This window comes from Vigna angularis, chromosome 5, assembly GCF_016808095.1.
Source record: "Vigna angularis cultivar LongXiaoDou No.4 chromosome 5, ASM1680809v1, whole genome shotgun sequence".
NCBI classification, from domain to species: Eukaryota; Viridiplantae; Streptophyta; class Magnoliopsida; order Fabales; family Fabaceae; genus Vigna; species Vigna angularis.
In genome coordinates this window covers 37577664-37603500 of record NC_068974.1, presented here as the reverse complement: position 1 = coordinate 37603500, position 25837 = coordinate 37577664, and the positions used below count along the sequence as shown (strand labels likewise).

Below are 25837 nucleotides of genomic sequence, written 5' to 3'. Positions count from 1 at the left end.
TTCGAATTACGCGTAATAATTGTGACCACTTTTAAACTGCGCGCCAATTCATTAAATAATCGTCTTATATTTTGTCTTTGTGCTCAAAGGATCTGAATCTACCTTTTGTAAAAAGCAAAACAAAAAATAAAATAAAAATACCTAAGCAAAATATCTGCTTACAAAACATCTTCATCTTTTTGGTCTCCATCCACACAACATCTTCTTCAACTAGCACAAGTGTTTCAGTTTTGCGTATCATTTACTCCAACAATGTTTTCGTATCTCTGTAATGTAATATCTTTCTTTTAATTAATACTTATAACTTTCATTATTTTTTTCTTAAAAAAAAAACAGCTGAAATAAATTGTCGGAGGGTTCCAATTCTGTTTATCCTAATGTTGTCATTTTGATGCTTACAAATAAATATGATTAGTTATTGCTACGTATGTTAACTTTATATAACTAACTTTGAAACATAAGCAATTAGTAATTTAATCATGATTTTAAAACCTTACTTATAATCCATAACGTAATTATTATATTATGGATCGTTTCTCTTACGAGCAACGTGGTGTATCTTTTTGATTAAGTAGCTTTCATGAAAATCAATATTTATCACTAATAAATTACTTTAAATCATAACGGCATAATCGTCAATGATTTAGGTGATATACGAGATCTTATATTATAACATTATTTCCACCGTGATATTATAGATAGTAATAATAATGCTGTATAAGAAATTCTGAAATTATAATAATCCATTAGGTACAAGAGTTTGATGACTAAAACTTTGAAAAAATCATAATTTATAATTTTGTTATCTTAACTGCAAATAAAAGTATCACAAATTTATCATTTTTCGTATGAAAACAATTAAATATTGATTTTTTTTCTTCATCATCAATTATTAAATTAGTAAAATTGTGAAAATTAGTTGGTGAAACAATATGTTACACGTGCTTTTTTTGTGTATATTTAGTTTGTGTGTGTGTTTTATGTAAATATTATTATAAAAATAAATTGGACACGTGCATACACACATTCAATGTATGCAAACTGTCGTCCGTATTCTTTTTAAGAAATTTAATATAATTATGAGCTCCATTATATATCACTCACTATTATAAATGCATGTACTACGCATACGTATGTGTATTTTTTTATTATAAATAAATAATAATTTAAAATGATAAACGACAAAATAATTATTTTTATTTATAAAATAATTAAATTTAGATTAATGATCATATTAGTGTGTTTGGATTTGAAAATTGATTTAACGGACTTGAGAAAAAAGAAAGCGAGATTGAGATTGTTTAAATTAAAAAAAAAGTTATGATCTAAATAATAGATTAAAAAATGTTTTAATAATTAACTAAATGGTTGCTATTTTATTTTTAAAAATAAATGCAATATAAATTTAAATGTACATAGTAAGAATTATATTAAAATGAAATTAAAATTATTATTTAAAATTACAAAACTATTATAATAGTTATTATTAATATTATTATTGTTATTCTTTTTTTAGAGAAGTGTTTTTTTCTAGAGGTTATGTTGGTAATTATATGTTTGAAAGTTACATTTCTTGACTTCTTTGTTTCTCTGTGAGGATATGGAAATGACATATCTTCTCAAATCCGTCCTTGTTTATCATCGCAAATCACTTGAATAACCAAAATTAAGGAACTTAATGTTGAGTTGTAATGTTATTTTTGTTTAACAAAAAAATCATTAACTTGAAATAAACGTTGCTTACAGTAAAATTATTTTCAACTCCATTTTTTTAGTTAAAATAAAACCGAGAATGTAGTTTCATGAATTACTATTTTATTTTCAGCCAAACTTTTCCGTTTGAGTAAAAACGTCATAAAAATAAATTTAACAACATAATTAATCAATTTCAAATATACTTTTGAAAACATTATAATAATATATTTTTGATACCAATAAATATTCATGTGTTCAAATATCCCCTCTCACTCAATAAATATTCATATTTACAATAAACTCATTAATAACATAATGAAAATTACAAAAATTAACTTCACCTCAACATACACAACCCAGTCCTTACATCAACTTATTGAGAATATCAAATTCAAAACACTTTAAAAAAAACAAATCACTAAACAAAACAAAACTCAACAAAACTTAAAATTCAAATAATTAAATAGTTCTTAACTAATAATCACCATCTACATAGAATCAGAAAGAATTTAGCAAACAAGTCATATTTATATCTAAACAATTATTTATTTTGGAGTTTTATCGAAATAATAAATAGTTTTCCTAAAATATTTATCTTAAATTTAATTTAAAAAGCCAGAAAACAAAATTATTCTAAAATTTGGTATTCAAATTTAACAAATTTATGACTTCACTAAACTCAATAATAGAATTATAGAAAAAATATTTAGAATAAAAAAAAGTCTGATTGAATAAAAATGTTTTTTTCTTTTTCAATTAATATTATCGGATTTTTTAAAATTATAAGACAATATATGAAGTAATGAAATTACTGAAGGTTATTGGCTGAGAGAAAAGAGAAAAAAAAGGTAAAGGGAACAAAGAAGAAAAGAAAATAGCAGTGGGTGCGGTTAGTACGAGAGAAGGTTACAATGATTCTACAGGTGTCATTTTCATGTCGGTCACGTGGGTTTGTGTAAATCATAATTAGTGTACCTTTTTCACTTAAAAATAAATAATAATTCTTCAGTTTTGTATGCATGGTGAAACATGTTACGAGGGACTGAAATAGAAAATAAAAAAAAGAAAGAAAAATTGCTCTTTATATGAGCAATGTACTATCTAACATTATAATTATGATGTATTTATCAAAGTGAGAACGTTCTAAATAATTCCAAATTTAGTTAAAAGTGTCACATTTATGATACTTAATTTAAGAATTAGATTGTTTTTTTTTTTACATTTTCATTTAAATTATACATTTGATTCTAATGTTTTTTCATTAATATTAAATAATACATCTGTATTATTAATTTATTAAAATGATAAATAAAATATAGAATTTGAAGAGCTTTTAAAAATATATTATTGTATATGAGTTATTAGTATCATTTAGAAAATGAAGTTCATGATGCTACGATCGATGGAAATCAAAGATTAAGATTATTGCCAGTAAAGATTACAGAAAAGTTATCAGGTAATTATAAAAAATAGGTATATGAATATTATGTTTGTAATTTACAATAGAATTGAAACTTGGGTTAGAATAAATATTATATTTAAGTTTTATAAGTATTGAAAATTATAAACAACTACATAAATCTTAAGTCTCAAAAGATGTTTACAAACGATCATTATATTTTCAGACGTTGTCTTTCAATAATAACAATAGTTTATATTCAAATATTTTATCAACTTTTAATTTTATCTTTATCATTAAATCTGTATGTTATTTTTTCTATTATTTTTTCCAAATCTTAAACATTATTATTCGTAAAAGTATTTGCAAAACATCCAATTCATAAAATTAAATACATAAATTCGTGACGAGCTCATGACGAAAAATCTATGAAGATTAAATAAAATACTTCTCCTTTCTCATGTTTAGTTTCGGGGACAAAATTCACGCCACCACAATATTTAAAAATACAGATAAAAAGTTTGAAAAAAAACATTATAACACACTATTAAACCCTACCCAATTATCCACATAATTTTTTATTAAATTTTAAGTAATCCATTAATTAAAATATTCTTAATTAAATTTATATTAGTTTTTTTCTTTGATTAATATAATTTTTTTTATCCGTTATTACAACAGTAACTAACATGTCACGAGCGCATTGAACTAAAAAATGTTAGAAACTCAGCGCATGGCTACGGCAACCCGAATTTTGATGACTTGCATTTATTGAGTTATGGGATTCATCATTTTCAATATCTTTCAAATTAATGACATTATTAATAATGGATCAGAGAGAATAAATACTTACACCATTTCATTTTTTACGCGTTTAAGTATTTTTTAATATTTTTCTAAAAAAATTGCTGAAAATTTGCATTAATAAATCATCAATGTGAGGTGAGGTTGAATAATCTTAAATGAAATAGTATAAAATTTACAGCATTAAGTTAAACAACACATCACGTTGCACGCCCTTCAAGGATGCTAACCTCCTCAGCTCGTTTCTTTATGATCACATCACAGACGAATAGCAACGAGCCCTTCGTTTCAGATAAAAAAAAAAGTAAAATAAAATCCCTTGAAACCAGATATGCCGTTTAAGATTCGGCTAACGATTTTCTTCCCAAAATAATAATAAAAATATATATATATAAAAGTCTAAAAACGACAATAGGAGGAAAATAAATAAAAATAGAAAAAACTAAAACTTCTGGCCCAAATTGGAATCGCGTTGTAGATCTGCAAAGCGCGGGTTTCGTCATCCATCAATTCAATCCTCTCTTCGATTCGTGTTGGAGATCTAAATTGTCCTCGCAGGTCAGCTCCAATTCTTCGATGCATTTCGCTTCTCTCACTCTTTCGCCATATTTCAATTATCTTTCGCAGTTTCCATTTCCATCCTCCAAAATTTTAGGGTTTTCAGATTCTTCAAATACCGCCACCAGAACACTAGATATTGATTCCAACTATGAAAACGACGCATGTTTTCTCTCCTTTAATTCCTCTAATCGGAATCTATGTAAACTAAACGTTACGATTATTAGAATGTGAACCTCTGATTTATAAACTACACATTTCTCGTTATGCAAGTAAATTTAGTGTCGTTTAATTGGCGTGTGTCTGCTTGTGCAAGAAATTAGATAGCGTGCACCTTTATTTTATGTTTATATTTTTGTCAGATTTGGAATGAATTGGTTGTTTGTAAGTCTCGTGTATGGCTTTTTGTTTGCAGATTGTGAGTTGAATGGAAGGAACTGGAGGCAGCAGTGCCTCGGCTGCTGCACCCGTGAACCAAAAGTGGCAGGAATTTGCGAAGCTATTTCAATATTATCTGGATAAATCCACGCCACACGCCACGTATAGATGGATTGGGAGTTTGGTTATTGTGTCGATCTTTGTTTTGCGGGTTTTTTATGTCCAGGGATTTTACATCGTGTCTTATGGATTGGGCATCTACCTGCTGAATCTGTTGATTGGGTTTCTGTCACCGTTGGTCGATCCTGAAATGGAGCCTTCTGATGGGCCTTTGCTGCCGACTAAAGGTTCTGACGAGTTCAAACCGTTCATTCGCCGACTGCCTGAGTTTAAGTTCTGGTAATTTAGGAATTTTGTTGTGTGGGTGGTATAGTATGGTTGTTAACATTTAACACAGCATGAGCATTGTCATACATATAAAAACACGAACATTATCTTATGCTGACGCAAAACCTGCTTTAATAATTTTGAAGCTAAACTTGGATCAAATGTGAGGTTCATGTTAATAGTTTGATATGAACTCCTTCGTTGTATTTGCCTACCTGATGCTTCAATGCCTCTATATTTGTTCGTACTTTTGTCTTTCTTTTTCATTGAAAATTGACTTGTAATTTTTGTAATGTTCATTTGTCATTTCGGTTACCTGAATATGACTCTGAGTCATTTCTGTATTTCATTTGACGCTAATAAGCTTTATAGAGGTAGTGTAAGCTTTACAGAGGTGATAGCTATGATGAAAATGTTTCTCTATAGTATGAGTTAATTGCCACAGACATTTTGCTCCAAGCTTTTAGTCATTAGCATTGCATACAGAAGCTGATAATTGCATAGGAACAATATTTTATCTTTTTAAAATGTTACATGAATAATAAATTTTCTATTTATATTATTCTCTATTGAACAAACTGTTGTTTATCTTTCATGTCTTACTTATTTTCCTGGTTTTATCAGTCATATTGAACACTTTTTACCATATCTGTTGCATGATGAATCATACAATTTGGCTGTGCTTCTTCAATTAATTTGATTGCCATTACCGAAATTCTCTGTGTCAATAATCACTTGCATCTTTTGAAACACATGACTGTTTGTCCTGACAAATTTCATGCTTAGTCAAAGATTTAGTTTTAAAAATCCAAATGACTAAATTTTATCAGGGAACTATTATTGCTTAACAAAATATGTGAATATCCCCTTGCCCCTTTTGAAATTTGAGGTATATGGAGCAAAACCTGGCTAATTGATGATTGATATTGTATAACTGGAGTAACTTCATAGATGAGTATGGTGGCGTGAGTTGATTTGTTTAATTATCCATTTTTGAGATAGTGTGCTGCCATTAATCCATATCCCTTTACATATGTCTAACAAGGAATGTCATTTACAATAGTGAGATATTAACATGCTATAAGCCTACCTGTGTCTGTTAAAAACAGTTTAAAAAAAATCATGGTTGCCGAATGAGCGTAATGATTTGAGTTGTTATTGGTTGCAGGTATTCTTTCACAAAGGCTTTCTGCATAGCATTTATGATGACTTTCTTTTCTGTGTTTGATGTTCCTGTGTTCTGGCCAATATTACTCTGTTACTGGGTTGTTCTGTTTGTCCTTACTATGAGGCGCCAAATTGCACACATGATCAAATACAAATACATACCATTCAACATTGGAAAGCAGGTAAGCTTACGCTTAAATTGGCTCTCTTCATTTTACTTTTTGCCCCTTTAATTTGTTTTGTGTATATTGTCAAGCACAAGCAACATTTACTTTATCTGTATCATTGACCTGAATGATAGTAACGTATTTTGTTTTAATGTGTTGCAGAAATATACTGGCAAAAGATCCTCTGCAAGTAGCAGTGGCAGTCGTGCAGACTGAAGTTTGCTTTTGTTGCAACTTGAAAAATGCAAATTTCGTAGTTAGGTTTTGTGGACCTCCAGGGTAGATTTTTCCCTTTTATTTGAAGGAATTTGTAGTCAGAGTATGACGGATGCCAATATGCAGTTACAGAACTATTATCTGTGTTCCATTCAGAAGACATGCTAAAGCAGGGCTTTGAACGTCAATGTGGATATACATTAGTATTTGATTCAGTTTTAGATTTCATCGCAAATCTAGATTGTATTGCGATGTTGCAGACCATGATTTGAAGACAAACTTCGTATAGCACTCATTTTTCTCCTGTTCAGGGAAAAACTATTTGCCTTTATGTTCATGCGTCTTATAAGGTTGTAAGATGAACTATTGACAGCTTGACAACATCTCTACCTGTGTATTTTTTTTTTTCATTCAAAAGTAAATTCTATTTATGGGTATGAACGGGCTTCTTATTTTTCAGTTGCATCTTTTTGAAATGGTCTGAACATTGCTCGTGGAACAATTATCATTTTGATAATGGCCATGTAGATCCACTATTGTTAAATTTGCACAACAATTTTCTATTGGGTTTTTTTTTTGCTGTTGTTGCTATTTTTATATATGGTCTCTCTTATCAAAAACTTATCAAGAAGATTGAAGAGTTCGGTAAACTTTGAATTTTGGCCGTGAAATGGTTTTACATTTTTTCTTGTTTGAATTAGTTTTCTGTAAATACGAATTATGCATGAGCTTATTTAATCATAAAATAAAAACCTAGACTTTGATCCAAACTTGAGTGTATTTTTTTGTAATATTTTTGGAAAACTTCAGACATAAAATAATGGATTATAACTTAATTTATAATAAGTGATTATTTTATTAATAAACGGTTTTTTCCTAACAAAATCTTAAAGGGTGTTGCTCCCTACACCATCACAAATTTCTTCCTGCACCACCCCATTCCACAATTGCCCTTAGTGAAAATTGAATTACAGTAATTAAAACGTTAAAAAAAATAAACCGAAATGAAAGATCCAACATCCGTAGGCCAAGCCAAACGGATATGAATATCCGTTTAAGTCTCCATATTCGTCATCTACTTCTATGTTTTTTTCGCTGAGTTTTTTTCGATGTTTTCATGAGACGTTATACAGTAAAACACACAACTTTTTCTTAATAAGATTTTAGTAGTTAATGAATATTTTTCATTTTTATCACATACCAGCACACACATTTTATTTATATATATATATATATATATATATATAAAAGGGAAAGAGAAGGAGAAGGAGGGGAGGGGGGGGGGGGGGGGGGGAGGGAGGGTGGTGGGTGTGAGGAAAATGGAAAAGAAAAAGAGAAGAGGGGAGGGGAGGTGGTGGGTGACGGAAATGGAAAAAAGAAAGAGAAGAGACGGGGGGTGTGGTGTGTGCTGGAATGAGGGTATAGAATTAGGGTTTTTAATTAAAAATATAAAAAGTTAATTTAAAAGTAAAAAGAAAAATTAACTTAAGGATAATTTTGGAAAAAAAGTAAATTGAGGAGGTGCTGGAAGAAGGCAGTGGTGGTGGAGGGAGCATCTTTCAATCTTAGACAAACCTACCGCTAATCCAATCAACATACACGCTATCATCGTTTTCCTCCTGCACACCCATAATTTTTAATTTCACCCCTATGATTTCTAGAATCATGTTTTATCCTTTGTAAAAGTGATTTTTTTATTACCTCTTCTACCACAGAAGAAGCTTTCCAGAATTTTTGAAACATCATTTTTAGAAAATATAAAATACATTTTAGAACGAACTTTATAGAATAAGTTTTTTTAAACATGAGATTTTTAAGAACGAACTTAAAATAAACTTTTAAGAATATGAGATGTGTTCCATATTTTTTTGGAACAACATTTTCGAAACAAGCTTTCTGAAATATGATGTCTTTCAGGACGAACTTTTTTGAACAAACCTCCCACCAAATTTATTCTCTTCTTTTTCCTCCCAATAAGTGCAGGGGAGATGGAAAACAAAGGTGTAGATGAAGGTGCAGACGTGTATGAATTGAATTTTTCAAGATCCACATCCAAAACTAGATCCAAATAATTAGATCACATTTTGGATATACATATACTTTTTTATACTAAACTAGTTTGGAATTTTGTTTTGAACCCAGATCCAAATATTTGGATCAAGTTTTAAATCTAAAATCTATTTTTTATAAAATTAATTTAAAATAAATTTTTATAAAACTTGTGTTGTTGATTAAATTCATTTCAATCTTCGGTCTATACTGATTTATCTCAATTCAGTTTGGACTGAGTTGTCTTGATCTTTGGTCTGACCAAGTCGTTTTCACATTTGGTTTGAACTGACTTGTCTAGAATTTTGATTTAAGTAAACGATCTTGATCATTGACCCTAGTCATATCGTCTCGACTTTTGGTCCAAGCCATATCGTCTCATATTTGGTTAAATTGTACCATCTCGACCTTCAAGCTAGGTTGGTTGGTCTTGATTTTCTCTGATCAAACTTGTCTCAACTTTTGGTCTAATTTAACTTGTCTCAACCTTTGACTTGTGCGGACTCGTTTTGATATTTGATCTAAGCTGGTAAATCTGTCGAGATCTCCTATCTGGATTAGTTTATTTGACTTTCAACCCAGATTAACAATTTTAATTGAAAATTTAAGTTTTCCATATTTGCAAATTTATATTAAAAGAAGGTTTAAACCCTCTCTTGGTCCTCTAGTTTGTATAGAAATCTCAGTTCGGTCCTCGTTTTTTCATCTGTCTCAATTGGATCATATTTTTTGTAAAAATGAGCACATTGTACCATAACCGTTAAGTGGTGTGAGACGACGTTAAATTGATATGAGCTGGAGCATAGAGAATGGGATGATGTGTGTTGATGACTTACGTGGACTGTTTGGATTAAACAAATAGTGCTGATGTGGCATAAGTACCCTTTATTCAGTTTAGGTATATCAGAATTAGGGATTGATTAATAAAGTTATATTTTATTAATCACAGTGGGATTGTCCAAGCGGTGTCTGTGGTGGCTCACAGCGGCGTCTCTTCGTGGTGGTAGGTGTGACCGCGACAACATCGGGATCGTGGAGGCGGGCTCCTTCAGAGCAAACCGCAATGGTGATCCTGGCGGGTCGAGCGAATCACGTGGTCCTCTTGCAAGCTTAGGGTTTTCGATTTGGGGTTGCATATAGAGTTTTGTTGGGGATTTTGGGGTTTTTCTGTTCTCATTCTCGATTCTGATCTTGGGGGTTTCGATTCCGGTGTGAAGAGCTCGCAATTTTGAATGCATGAAGATGGCGAGGGCAGCGACGCCGTGATTGGCGAAAGCGGCGGCGACATTGAGCTTTGGGTTTAGGGTTCCTGTTGTTCTCCGATTTTGGGGATTGAGGTTTGTGGAAATTGGGAAATTAGGGATTTCTGGTGTAATTGGATTTTCATTGATTGGAATTGTGGTTTTGATCGTTTTGTTTTTGCGAGTAGAGATTGTGAAGTTTTCGAATTGGGCTTGGTTTTGATTGCGCGTTTTGGGATATGAGGAGTGGCGCCAATGAAAGTGCTGGTGTGGGCTGCCATGGAGTCGCGGTGGCCGGCGTTGGTAACTCTCTTCTGATCGAGGAACCCCTGGATTTTGGTTGGGCTTGGCTTGCGCTGGACTAATTGGGCTTAATGACCCACTGTTAATAATCCATTATTGTGCAGATTTGAAATGTCTAATAATAAGACAGAGAATTAAGTATAATACGCTTATGCTTCTAAAATTAATTAAAAAGGAAGTTTGGAAATAGAATTAATAAAATTAATTAAAAAAGGAAATTGAAATTTAAAATTTATTAGCAGTATAATTAGAAATAAAAGTCTGGTTTGAAAAAGGAAATAATATAACTTTATTAATCAATCCCAAAAATAATAAAGGGTACTTATGCCACATCAGTACTATTTGTTTAATCCAAACAGTCCTCGTAAGTCATCAACACACATCACCCCATTCTCTATGCTCCAGCTCATATCAATTTAACGCCGTCTCACGTTACTTAACGGTTATGGTACAATGTGTTCATTTTTACAAAAAAAATGATCCAATTGAGACAGATGAAAAAACGAGGACCGAACTGAAATTTCTATACAAACTAGAGGACCAAGGGAGGGTTTAAACCTTAAAAGAATGTATATCCAATAAAAATATAAAATATAGATCAAATTAAAATTGAGATTTAAAAAGTAAATTTTAAGAGAATTGGATATTTAATAAAATAGACTTTAGATGGATTAGATTGAGGTAATGTAAAATAGTATGGCATAAATAAATTTTTTCTCCATCCTAATTAAAAGTAATCTTATCGAAGTATAAATGATAATGTATCATAAAATTGATAATACAATTTATATCTTTAAAAACATTTATTTTTATACTTTTGGTTACAACAATTTATATATTTAAATAATTTTTTTATTATAAATTATAATTATATGCACAAATATTTTATGCATGATCATTACACGTGATAAAATTAAATATATTTTTAATCTCTTTTATTTGTCTCTTTAAAGAAGAAAATTATTTATTTTTTATCATTCTAAAATTAAAAATATTATTTTCTATTCTAATTATTATGGTGTGATGTTTGTTAGCAACATTGAGCAAGGATCAATTGACTAGTGCATGGCATTTTAAAATTTGAGATCTTTAAAACCATTTTAAGATTTTGAAAAGTAATTATAATTTACCTATTTTAAAAAAAAACGTTAAAAGATAAAAGTTGTAATTTCAAATTTTGAAAAAAGAAAAACCAAGGAAAAAATATTTCGTAAGGATTACAGCAAAAATTTCTCTCATCTTTATACCAAATAACATATTTGGTTGTCGTATCTCATATTTGACATAATCAAATAAAGCTGTGTTATATAAAACTCAAACGATAAAAATTACTATAATTTTTTAAAAGAAAAGTTTAACTCATTTACTTCTCTTTTACTGATTATAAATTTTAACAAATTCTTTTTCTTAGAATGAGAATCTGTTCTCCAGTTCTGCAATATAAATTTCACTAAAAAAATAAAATTACCCACTACTACGGTATCATAGATATTTTACATCAATAAAAAATAATATTATATATAAGAAATTTATCATTTTTGTGTCTGTATTTTATATTTTTTTAAAGTGTCTGTTTCTTTAAATTTAACTGTTTTTTTTATATATTTTTTAAATTTTCTAACATTTTATTACAAAATAAATAAAAACTATTTACAACAAAATTATAAATAGTAATAATTTTATTACTTTTTATTATCATAAAAAATTGTGAATACACATGCGTAGTCGCACTTATATCATATAAGGAATATATTGGTTCATCTTTTAATTAAACGATTTTATTCTTTGATGTCAGAATCTTTAAAAAAATTTCAACTTAGTGAAAGTCAGGTGTTAATGAAAGGGTTCAGAATTTCAGAAAGTAGAAGACAGGTGGCTGTAGGAGAATGGACCGATCGGTTTATGCAGGAAGTATATAAGTTGAAATTTTGAAATTCGGTCTCACTTTTTGCATGCACCCTTCTTTTCCAAACTGCTGATCTTCATTTTCTCCTCCTTCTCTCTAGATTCCTCCATCTTCTCTCTAAGAATTCTCATCTTTTTCTTCTTTCGATCACCATTCAGGCAACGTTTGAACTCTCCTGGCGTCAAGGACTTTCGTTTAGACCGATCAAGTTGCGGTTTTGAAGTGGTAAGTTCAATCTCGTCGTCTTTTATGGTCCATGCATTCATGTCACATGCAAAGTACTGTTTGGTCTTGTATGCATTCATCAAGCTCATCTCTGAAACTGTTTTCTATCTTTGATTCCATGGTTGGTTCTTCTGCACCTATCAGAATCTTGTAGGAAGCCGTAGCAGTTAGTTGGGATATAGTCAATATTGTGAAAGCTTAGCATTCTCTGGGTTCCGAGGTAAGGGAAGCTTGTAATTTAATTATAATTCTCGTTTTATGATTGTGTACTGGATGGAATTATGTTATGTTTGATGAGTGGGTTGATGTTGTAATACTGCATGTTTGTTTGGATGTATGGTTGATTGAGGAAAAGGCACAATTTGGATAGGAATATAGTTTGATTGTGATTCTACAATAATCTGCAGAATTCTGTAAACTGTAACCGAGAGTCATTATTGACCGTTCGGTTTATCCTTGGGTATTCAGTCTGAACTGGATTCTTCTTTTGCGGAGAATTTCAGTTAATGACCGATCAATTTTCTTTTAGTATACTTGTAAGTAAGCGTTCGGTCTAAGTTTAGTTTCCTCTTTACGTTTCTTAATCAGTTAGTTAATATATTCTATAATACTTAAAGTTGTAGATGTTATTTTATCCTTCATTGAAAATAAGTGTTGTGTAATTGTATATATATTCCTTCATTTTGATATAAAGTTTAGTAGTGCTCGATCTTGAACCAAGTGTTCGATTCCAGTAGTTGTTGGTCTTAAACCAAGCGCTCGGTATTTTTATTATACTCCATTGTGTACTATATTTGAAGTAAGAGTGTTCGGTCCAAGTCAATATTATTTGGTTAAAGCTTGTAGGGTTCGGTTTAAGTTATCAGGTTCCATCAAAAGTTATTATGATTTTCGGTTAAGTCTAAATTATATGTATTCTTTAGTATTCGATACATTCTTAGAAGTTTTGTCCAGTAAAATACTGTTATGTAGTAACTGTTGAATAACAAGTAAACGCTCAATTATTATCACGAGTATTCGGCTCACGATGAGTCTCTAGAATGGACCGTTCGGTCCTGTTCTGTGTATAAGTGGAAGATCGCTCGGTCTTACACTAAGTGTTCAGCTGTGTTAGTCTAGAAAGTATTCAAAACGTTCGGTCAGGTTAGATACCAATGAGTGTTATTCCATTCGGTCTTGTTCATGATTAGTATTTTAGTTTGTCATTCTGTTTGATGGAATTGATAGTTAAGTATGACGATGTTGAAGAATGATATGAATTGAGTAATTTGGAAATGAAAGAGTATTCTAGGGAGGAATATCTCATGAGTGATTATTGAATGGTAGAATATGAATATGAACAAAGCTTAGCTGACGTTTATCCTGATATTCCGTGATTGCTCATTCTCACATAGAGAAGAGTAACTCATGTGTGGGAATGGCAGGAGGTCCTAGACCATAAGGTGAATTTGGGCGGAACAGACTAACCTTGGGTGGCAGCTGTTGAGAGTATCTCAGCTATTACATCACCCGGGTGCAAAAACGTCGTAGCTACACAGAATTCATACAGTCCAGACAGTTAGAGTCAAGTGATCGGTCATTGCATGCTTTGACGTATAATTTTGATTGGAAGTGTATGATTGTATGATTGCATGATTGCCTTATTGATGTATATCAGATTTATGTGAAATATATGTTTTACTGAATTAATTAAATTACATAAGCTTACCCTATTTCCCGTCTTGTCTGTATTGTCGTTCGGTTGTCTGTTCCAGTTGCAATGATCATCCTGTGGATGTGAGCAGAAGGAGAAGAGTTGCTGGAATAGGCTCTGAAAGAAGTGGAAGTGAAAGCTGAACTATAGGACCGTTCGGTCGTTAGGAATGGTTCTATTTTGTATAACCGATCGGTATAAGCGTAGTGTTGGGAACCAATCGGTCTAGACTGTAGATTTGTATAAAGCTTAAATTCTGTAGTATTTTTGTAAGGTCGTTCGGCCATGAGCGTACCCCTTTGCATTTCATAACTGAACTCTAATATTGTTAATATGTGAATATTCTATGGTATGATTTATACTGTATTTTTGGATGTTACATTTGATACATAAAAAAGAATTTAGATATTTAATAAAATTAGTCATTGAACATTTTTTTAAATAATTAAATACTTTTTCATTTTTTAAAATAAACATTATATAATTTTTTAACATCGTTCTTATAAAATTATATATATTTTTCTAAATTATAATTACAACCATAAAGAGACATAAGTGATTAAGTAATGATAGTTATTAGTTAATACAATGGTCTTTTAGAGGTTGTGTCTATGTTTATTGGTATATGAATGAACTATAAAAATAAATATGTTATTTTCTGATTGCCAAGATATTTTCATTTTACAAGGATAGACACAAACTAGGTAACGTCTACTGCATTCAAAACAAAGAAAAAAATATCTTTAACTACGTACCTCGAATTCTCAATCCTAATGCAAACTGAAAACACATTTTGTATGAAATAAGTGTAAAAATTTCATATCAATTCAAATGTTAATTATGAAAATATAGTCAATTACGTCTAATAAACAACGAAAATAAATTTCTTTAATTACCAACCTTTGATTCTGAATCCCAACTATCAAAATACAAACCCATTTCTTAAAAAACGTGTAAAAATTTCAAATCAATTTAATAGTTAATTAAAAAAATATAGTTGTTTTCTCAAAATAGTTCATAGACAAAAAAAAAAACATATGACTTCTAAGTTCTAATACCTTCAAAACATCGAAGGTAAAATGCTTTAACTATAAACTTCGGATTCCAAATCTCAACAAACAAAAATAAAACCCATATCTTAGGAAATATGTGTAAAATTTCTAGATAAATTCAATAGTTAATAAGATATAATCATTTTACTAAAATAATTTAAGGATAGAAACTAGGTGATGTGTAAGACTTTCAAAACAAAAATAAATAAATTAAATTAACTACATATTTTCGCTTTGAAATTCCAGTGGTTAAAATGAAAACACATGTATTAGAAAATATGTGTAAAATTTTAAATTAATTCAACGATTAATTAAAAAAATATAGTCATTTTACCGAAACTATTCAAAGAAAAACTATAAACAACACAATTAACTTTCCTAGAGCATGGCTATAAACAAGCCACTACCTGAATTTTAATCCAACTTTAACAATTGATTCAACATTTTACACTTCATCCAGTCCCACTTTTTTTGGTACATTGAATCCTGAATCTTTACATTTTTCAATTACATATCTTTTGTTTCATCTTTCCATCGTTTATTTGTTTATAAATATAAATAATTCACACAAAAATTACACCAAAAAGCTTAAGTACAAATCACTTTCATATGCATTCTTCAAGAGTGATAGTTTCTTGGAATTTATCATCTTTCAAATACAAGAAACAAAACACCATAGTCAAGACAATTACAATTTAAAACTACAAAGAAAACATCATAAGGAATTCACTATTATGTTTGACACTCTATCACCTTAACATTTTCTGTTTGACAATTCAATACTAAGTAATTTGCTACCATGTTTAATTCATTTTTAGATATCATCATTCCAGATTGTATTTCGATTTTCAATGATTCCAATCTAGCAAAGCGAGGAGGTTGAATTTCCAATGTATCCAGACATATATCCTATATAATTAGAGAGAAAATTATAAATTCTTAAAGAAAGATTCTTTCAACATTAATAAAGATAATAATGAAAGCAAAAAAATGTTACCTTTAGCATATTTAGGGTACCAGAACAAATTGTCAACGTTCTTACGTTAGAGAAGATCTGTAACCAATCTACGATGATGGAAGGATCTACACAAACACGGTTGTTGATTTTCACTTCGGTCAAGAGAGGGAGATCACAAGTGCAAGAGAGTTTATAGTACATGGAAAAATTATTATTCTCGAGTGTGATCGATTTGAGTTTCGGAACAGAAAGCACAATTTTAGGTTCAAAATCGTGCCAGTAAAGTATGTTTTTCATATTCAAAACAGAAAGGGTAGGGTTTGATATACAAAGAGTTCGTGTTGAATGGCTATGCATGGAACGTTCAAGGTGCAAATCGATCAACGAAGTGCACTCTGAGAAGGGTTCAACGCAGTTATTATCATCTCTTCCTGTGAAAACGACATTGTAGAGAGACAAGGTTTTCAAAGATGGTATCGCAAAAGATGGTGGAAGTGTCAAGGGGACAGAAGAGGAATTGGAAATGACAAGAAGAGTTAAAGATTTGCAGTTGATAACGAGGGGAATGAAAGAATTGAGTGTTTGTTTGAACTTCATATCCATGAAGAGTGTCAACTCCTGGAGATGGTGTTCTGAAGCATATTTAATGGCATTGTTGAGGACTTTTGGTGTAGTGGAATTGAAATATGTCAAAAACATTTTGTGAAGGGAAATAGAATCATTTCGATTAGAAAGAATATGATTGACATATCTGTTGTATTTGCGAATTCCTCCATTGAAGAATTCAAAAGTTAGAGTGGTGAGGTTTTTCCAAAGGTTCTCCCATCGTTTGGATAACACACAAGTTTGAATAGCTTGTTTTGTTGGCAAAATCTCTATTATGTGTTGAAGAACTTCATCTGGTAAATCACTCAGTCTGTCTTCTTCTTCTTCCTTTCTTTCATCAGGTAAATCACTCAATTTGTACTCTTTTTCCTTTCTTTCACCTTTTTCACCACTTTTACTTGTTCTCTTTCTCTTCATTCTCAACTTCTTGTGTTTTTTGTTCTTCTTCCAATGAAATGCAGAAAAGCTTTTAATCATACACAATGATAAAACTTTTTTTCTCTATCGGATGACAACTTTCTTCAATCAAGTGAAGAACACGAAAATGTCTGCACGTTTGTATATTCTGGTATTAGTATTGAATGTGTTGTGCATATGAATTTGTTTACTTATATATATGTTTAAAGCTTTTTGAGGATAGAATAAGTGAAAGATAATGTAAAAGATTATATATAAAAAAAAGATAAAACAATATATATTTCATATATTAAACAATTTAGATAATAGAAAAGTATCAATTGAGTGTGTTATTTTAAAAATTTGAGATCGTTAAGATCCTTTTAAATTTTAAACATAATTATTATTTACTGATTTTAAAAAAATGTTAAAAATAAAAGTTGTAATAATTTCAAGTTTTAAAAATAGAAAAATTAAGGAAAAAATATTTCATAAGGAGTACGTAAACAATTCTGCCACCTTTATATCAAATAACATATTTCGTTATCATATCTCACTTCACACAATCAAATAAAAATGTGTTAAATAAAATTCAGATGATAAAAATTAGTATAATTTTTTAAAAGAACAATTTAACTCATTTACTTCTCTTTTACTGATTATAAATTCTAACAGGATTATATAAAATTCTAACAAATTATTTTTCTTAGAATGACAATTTGTTCTCCAATTGTACGATATAAATTTCATTAAAAGAATAACAACACAACACTACACTATCATAGATATTTTACATCAATTAAAAAATAATATCATATATATATATATATATATATATTATATATATATATATATATATAAAGTAGATTTTAATAATTTTCACGAATCATTATCTTTTTATGATTTATTATTTAAATGATAAGAATAATTATTATAAAAATATTGCTCTTCTAGTAAAAAAATACTCTATATCTTTATAAATAAAGATAAATGACTCAATATTTTGAAACTAACTTGGTTAATTTAAAAATACTGAAACCAAAATTAGTTTTACGCAAAAAGATATGAATATCTAAATGATTATTTACTTCAATTTAATATTTTTAAGGACAACTGTTTTTATCTAAATGATTTTTTACTTGAATTAGTTACCCGTGACAACTGTTTTTATCGTAATTCGCCGAGGAGTCTTAGAGTGATATATTACTGAAATTTGAAATTTGAAATTTGGAGCGTTGATTTTATACCATGTGACCAGATGCTGAGGAGTATTTGAGCATTATGTTACCGAGATATCGAGCGTTTATCTTCTCACAAATGACTAAATTGTTCTTGATGAATGTTATTGAAAGAAAAATTCACTTTCAAAACTCTTAAAAAAATTTCCATGCATGAAAGTTTAATCAGCTTAAAAATATAAAAGTACAAGTAAGTATACATCCTAAATCTTAAATTCTAATAATAATATGGTGGATTGTTCTTTAAAAGAACGACATATAATATATTATCTTAATATAGCAAATATATTTTCAAATATTATTAATTACTTTAGATTAATGATTAGGAAAGATAATGGGTTGAATAAGAACGGTGTCAATTTTATTTGACTAACAACAACAAAAATTATATATTATCCATTTACTATTTGTATAAATACCTATTTAAAAAATATTTTAAAATATTTTAAAATCTGCATGTATTTATTAATATCTGTTAATATTTTAAAAAACATATTTTATAGATTTTTAAAATAAAATTACAAAAAAATATAAAATATAATACAAAATAAATAAATATAAATTAAAATTTAATATTAATTAAACCTAATCTAATAAAATATAAATTAATTTTAATTTTAATTAAATATAACTTAATAAAATATATTTTTCTTTTAATTTTTGTGGATAACGGATACCCGTAGATACGGATAATATAATACTTACATCCGACCTGTTTATAAAGTGATATTAAAATATCTATTGCCCACAAATAATAAATATTAGCGAATATCAATTGGAGAGACACATATATTTTTGTCATCCCAACTAATAACCTTAAATTAGTCTTGTTGAAGTGTACTCTAACATATTGTTAAACTGAATTAAATTAAATAAATAAAAAATGATATTTTGACATACACAAATCTTTTACGTTAATTTGACATTATAATTTCTTACTTTTTACTCATTTCTTTCTTAAAGAAACACAAAAATTCACTTTCTTATAATTATTTTATCTTTGTGTGCCAAATGAATATAAAATTTCTTACTTTAAATAAATTAGGTTACTTAAATATAATTAAAATTATATCTTTAAAATATTAAACAATCAATTATTATTTAATAAAATATTATATTATAATATCTTTAAAATATTAAATAATCAATACATTATGGTAAATATTTTTAAGGGTTTAATAGGTTCGGAGGTCCCTATATTTGCGGGTTCGTTTCAATTGGGTCCTCTAATTTTAGAAGTGATCAATTAGGTCCCTTATTGTGTAAAATTGAATCAATTAAGGCCTCGCCGTTAGTTTCATACTAACACCGTTAAAGGGGTGACACGTGTCAGTTCATGATTTTTTTGAATTTTTGAATTATATTTTTATTATTTTTATTTTTAATTTTTATTTTTTTAAAAGTAAAATTTTTAAATGCCACGTGTCAAACGGATAGTGTGCCACGTGGCAATGGCAGTGTGACATGGCACTGACAGTGCCACGTGTCATTGTCAGGCCACGTGTCATTGTATTAGTCTCAATTTGGTCCCTGTATTTTTATTATATTGCAATTTGATCCCTATATTTGTATTTTGTCTCAATTTAGTCTTAATTTTAAAAATTAAACAATTTTTTCCCTCCTCAAATTCAAACAAAATTTAAATTGTATATAAATCTTAACAAATATTTTTATGAAAATTGATATTTTTAATAAATATTTTTAACAAGATTAAGATTAAGTTTAATTATATTTATATTTACTTAATCATATAAATGTTAATTATGTTATTTAAATATACCTATAAGGGTTTAATAAAACAGTGACATAACATACTGGTGTGAATTTTCATTAAAAATATACCTATAAGTAAATATAAATATAATTAAACTTAATCTTAATCTTGTTAAAAATATTTATTAAAAATATCAATTTTCATAAAAATATTTGTTAAGATTTATATACAATTTAAATTTTGTTTGAATTTGAGGAGGGAAAAAATTGTTTAATTTTGAAAATTAAGACTAAATTGAGACAAAATAAAAATATAGGGATCAAATTGCAACATAATAAAAATACAGGGACCAAATTGAGACTAATGCAATGACACGTGGCCTGACAATGACACGTGGCACTGTCAGTGCCATGTCACACTGCCATTGCCACGTGGCACACTATCCGTTTGACACGTGGCATTTAAAAATTTTACTTTTAAAAAAATAAAAAAAAAAAAAAAAATAATAAAAATATAATTCAAAAATTCAAAAAAATCATGAACTGACACGTGTCACCCCCTTTAACGGTGTTAGTATGAAACTAACGGCGAGGCCTTAATTGATTCAATTTTTCACAATAAGGGACCTAATTGATCACTTCTAAAATTAGAGGACCCAATTGAAACGAACCCGCAAATATAGGGATCTCCGAACCTATTAAACCTATTTTTAAGATGTTATATCGTGAGATACACGAAAAAAACATAATATTTACCTATCAGCACTTTCAACCCAACACGAAATATAGACTAAATAAAAGGTGTTTCATTCTGCACCTTCAAGGGTTTCACCTTGCACAACCAAATTTCATAAATGCCCTTTAATTAATGAAGTATTTGAATTATCGATGTATTAAACCCAAATTCTCATATTCAATGCATTAAACCCAAATGGCTTGATAAAAATCATTTAAACTTTCCAATTAACTTTCCAAGAGCATAGCTATAAACAAGCCACTACCTAATTTTAATCCAACTTTAACAATTGATTCAATCATTTAAACTTCTCTCGGTCCCACTTTAATCATTCAACATTCAAATACTACACTTTTAATTATTAAACTTTCCACTTAAATAATTTTAGTAGCATACAAAAGTAAATAATTCAATATTTGCACTATTTTAAAGTTGAACCCTTAATCATTCTCATGTTTTTATAAATTGAGCTACATAACCAATTGGTAGTTTTAATCCTTATCAAATCTTTAATAAAAAGTATTTTAACGAAAGTTGAACCTATTACATCTGTTTGCTAAGAAATTCTAACGAACTCACCTTCAATCCTATTTAATCATAAATTAACTTTTATAATATTAATAAAATTTCCTCAATTAGTTTATTTCACTGAATTTGAAATTATTATTATTATTACTATTATTATTATTATTATATGTAAAATGCTTTAACTATAAACTTCAGATTCCAAATCTCAACCAGCAAAAATAAAACCCATATCTTAGGAAATATATATGTGTAAAATTTCTAGATAAATTCAACCGTTAAAAAGATATAATCATTTTACTAAAATAATTTATGGATAAAAACTAGGTGATGTCTAACGCTTTCAAAACAAAAAAGGTAAATTACATAACCAATTGGTAGTTTTAATCCTTAATAAATCTTTAATAAAAAGTATTTGAATGAAAGTTGAACCTATTACCTCTTTTTAGTAAGAAGTTATAACGAACTCACCTACAATCTTATTTAATTATAAATTAACTCTTATAATATTAATAGAATTTCCCCAATTAGTTTATTATACTGAATTTGAAAATATTATTATTATTATAATATATGTATATATATTTTCTGGGTCTTACGACAACTGCTTTAATCGAATCAAAATTATGGTAGGTTAGTTGGAAAATGATTAGAAAATTACCACTAGAAACGGGATTTATTCCACAAATTCATATTTCAAATTCACAATCATATGCTTAGTTATATTTCCTATCTTACCAATAAATTTGTTTCTATTTTTTTGTTGTTGAAATATTGCATTCACTCTCTGTTTTCAGCATCTTTCAAGAACATAATATTTCATGTATTTAAAATTTTCTCATCTCTATACATAGGTTCCAACAAACAGGCTGAAAAAAGGGTTTAATTAATTCTCGAAAAACTTGAATATTTGTAATTGAGTTTTTTTATTAAACTTTTTTGGTATATTGAATCCTGAAATCTTTACATTTTTCAATTAAATATCTTTGTTTGATATTTCCATCATTTATTTGTTTATAAATATAAATAATTCACACAAAAATTGTACCTAAAAACTTAAATACAAATCTCTTTCAAATGCATTCTTCAAGAATGATAGTTTATTGAAATTTATCATCTTTCAAAGGCAAGCAACAAAACACCATAGTCAAGACAATTACAATGTAAAACTACAAAGAAAGCATAAAGAGGACATGGTCATGACTTTTGGTACTCTATCACCTTAACATTTGTTGTTTGACAATTCCATAAGTAACTCACTATCATGTTTAATTCAGTTTTAGACATCACCATTCTAGAATGCATTTTGATTTTCAATGATCTCAATCTAGCAAAGCGAGGAAGAGGTTGAATTTCCAATGTATCCGGACATATATCCTGTGTAATTAGAGAGGAAATTAGAAATTCTTAGCAGAAAGATTCTTTCAACATTGATAAAGATAATAATGAAAGTAAAAAAATGTCACCTTAAGCATATTTAGGGTACGAGAACAAATTGTCAACTTTTTTACGTTGGAGAAGATTCGTAACCAATTTACGATGATGGAAGGATCTACATAAACACAATTGCTGATTTTTACTCGAGTCAGGAGAGGGAGATCGCAAGTGCAAGAGAATCTATAGCACATGGAAAAACGATCATTCTCGAGTGTGATCGATTTGAGTTTAGGAACAGAAAGCACAATTTTAGGTTCAAAATCGTGCCAATAAAGTATGTTTTTCATATTCAAAACAGAAAGGCTAGGGTTTGATATACAAAGAGTTTTTGTTGAATGAGTATGCATGGAACGTTCAAGGACCAAAGATATCAACGAAGTGCACTCTGAGAAGGGTTCCACGCAGTTATTATCATCTCTTGATGTGAAAATGACATTGAAGAGAAACAAATTTTTCAAAGATGGTATCGCAAAAGATGGTGGAAGTGTCAAGGGGGCAGAATAGGAATTGGAGAAAATGACAAGAAGGGTTAAAGATTTGCAATTGATAAAAAGGGGAATGAAAGAATTGGGTGTTTGTTTGAACTCCATAATTAAGAGTTGCAACTCTTGAAGATGGTGTTGTGAGGCGTATTTGATGGCATTGTTGAGGACTTTAGTGGAATTATAAAGTGTCAAAGACATTTTGTGAAGGGAAATAGAATCATCTCGATTAGAGAGAACATGATTCACTACATATCTGTTGTATTTGCGAATTCCTTTGAATGGTTGGAAAGTTAGAGTGGTGAGGCCTTTCCAAAGGTTCTTCCATCGTTTGGATAACACACAAGTTGTAATAGCTTGTGTTGTTGGCAAAAACTCCATCATGTGTTGAAGAACTTCATCTGGTAAATCACTCAGTCTGTCTTCTTCCTTTCTTTCATAAGGTAAATCACTCAATCTATCTTCTTCCTTTCTTTCACCTCTTTCACCACTTTCACTTGTTCTTTTTCTCTTCATTCTCAACTTCTTATGCCTTTTGTTCTTCTTCTAATGAAATGCCGAAAAGCTTTGAATTGTACACTCTGATGAGGCTTTTTTTTCTCTATCTCATGACAACTTTCTTCAACCTGTGCAGAACACGAAAATTTATACACGTTATGTATCTTGAAAATTTATACAGATGAGAACAATTAGTATAGATTTTTAAAATAAAAGTTAAACTCATTTACTTCTCTTTTACTTATTATAAATTCTAACCGCATTATATAAAATTTTAACAAATTCTTTTATTTAGAATGTCAATTTGATCTCCAATTGTGCAATATAAATTTGGTTAAAAGAATAATAACAGAGCACTACACTATAATATTGCTCTTCTAGTAAAAGATACTCTATCTTTATAAATAAAGATAAATGAATCAATATTTTCAAATTAAATTCATTAGTTTAACAATACTGAAACCAAAATTTGATTTTTTTTTTATACATAAATTAACTTTTATAATATTAATAGAATTTCCTCCGTTATTATACTGAATTTGAAATTGTTATTATTTTCTTATTATAATATGTGTATATATATTTTCTGGATCTTATGGTAACTGCTTTAATTCGATCAAAACTGCATATTTAGACCGTACAATAATTATTTTAGTTTTTAATTATTTGAGAATTTTAGATTCCTAATAATACGGTAGGTTAGTTTGGAAAATGATTATATATATATATATATATATATATATATATATATATATATATATATATATAACTAATAAAGTAGATTTTAGTATTTTTCACGAATCATTATCTTTATGATTCATTCTTAAAGATAAGAATGGTGATAAGTATTGTTGTATTAAAAGATACTCTATCTTTATAAATAAAGATAAATGACTCAATATTTTCAAATTAAATTTATTAATTTAAAAAAATACTGAAACCAAAATTAGTTTTACCCAACAATGTGAATATCTAAATGATTTTTTTACTTCAATCTAATATTTTTAAGATATAAAACAGTTCCCGTGACAATGTGGTGCAACGAAGGGTGTTTTAGTCTTTTTGCTTGCAATATAAGATGTTGTTTGTATCGGCCGAGGATAACGGATTGGTAAGACAGTGTCAATTTAAGAAAAATAAAAAAAATAATATTAGTATTTTAAAACTATGTGAATATTTATGGATATTTAAATAATAATATTTTATAAATTTTAAAAATAAAATTATAGAAAAATATAAAATATTATATAAATAAATAAAATATAATTTAAAATTTATTTTTAATTAAATTTATTATGATAAAATATAAATTAATTTTAATTTTAATTAAATTTAGTTTAATAAATATAAATCAATTTTTTATTTTTATTTTTTACGGATATCGAATATTCTAGGAGTAGTATAATACCTATGTACGATCCGTTTATAAGCATTAAAATATCTGTTACCCACGGATAATAAATATCCGTTAGTATCAATTATTTATCAAAAATTTTATCTGTCAATACTAACAGACATGAATATTTTTGTTATCCCTACTAATAACCTTAAATGAGTCTCTTTGAGATGTACTCTAACATATTTATTAAACAAGATTATATTAAACAAATGGAAAATTATATTTTAATGTACACAAATATTTACATTCATTTGACATATAATTTCTTATTTTTTACTCTTATTTTTTTAAAAAAAATATAAAAATTCATTTTTTATGACTATTTTATCTTTGTAGTATGTCAAATGAATATAAAAATGTGTCATCTATCTTTACTTTAAACAAATTTAAACTATTTTATCTTTAAAATATTAAATAATCAATTATTAGTTAATAAAATATTATATTATAATATCTTTAAAATATTAAATAATCAATATATGGTAAATATTTGTAAGATATTATATTACGAGATCCATTAAGAAAAAAGAAATTTACCAAACAGCACTTTCGGCCCACCATGAAATATAGACTAAATAATTTCTAGCGGGCCAAAAATTCGCCTGGCGA

The 25837-nt window shown here is 28.4% G+C and overlaps 1 protein-coding gene across 2 annotated transcripts; it reads left to right on the top strand.

The window, feature by feature from the left end:
• The first annotated feature begins 4296 nt into the window (after nucleotides 1-4296).
• LOC108338882 (protein RER1B) lies at nucleotides 4297-7230 on the top strand. Of its 2 annotated transcripts, none has more exons than XM_017575941.2 (4): nucleotides 4297-4456; nucleotides 4872-5233; nucleotides 6390-6570; nucleotides 6718-7230. In XM_017575941.2, exons 2-4 carry the CDS (start codon nucleotides 4884-4886, stop codon nucleotides 6769-6771), a joined length of 585 nt encoding a protein of 194 aa, XP_017431430.1. In that variant the 5' UTR covers nucleotides 4297-4456; nucleotides 4872-4883; the 3' UTR covers nucleotides 6772-7230. The 2 variants fall into 2 exon arrangements, with proteins under 2 accessions (XP_017431430.1, XP_052734411.1); XM_052878451.1 differs by lacking the exon at nucleotides 4297-4456 and adding an exon at nucleotides 4482-4618.
• The last annotated feature ends 18607 nt before the right edge of the window (nucleotides 7231-25837 follow it).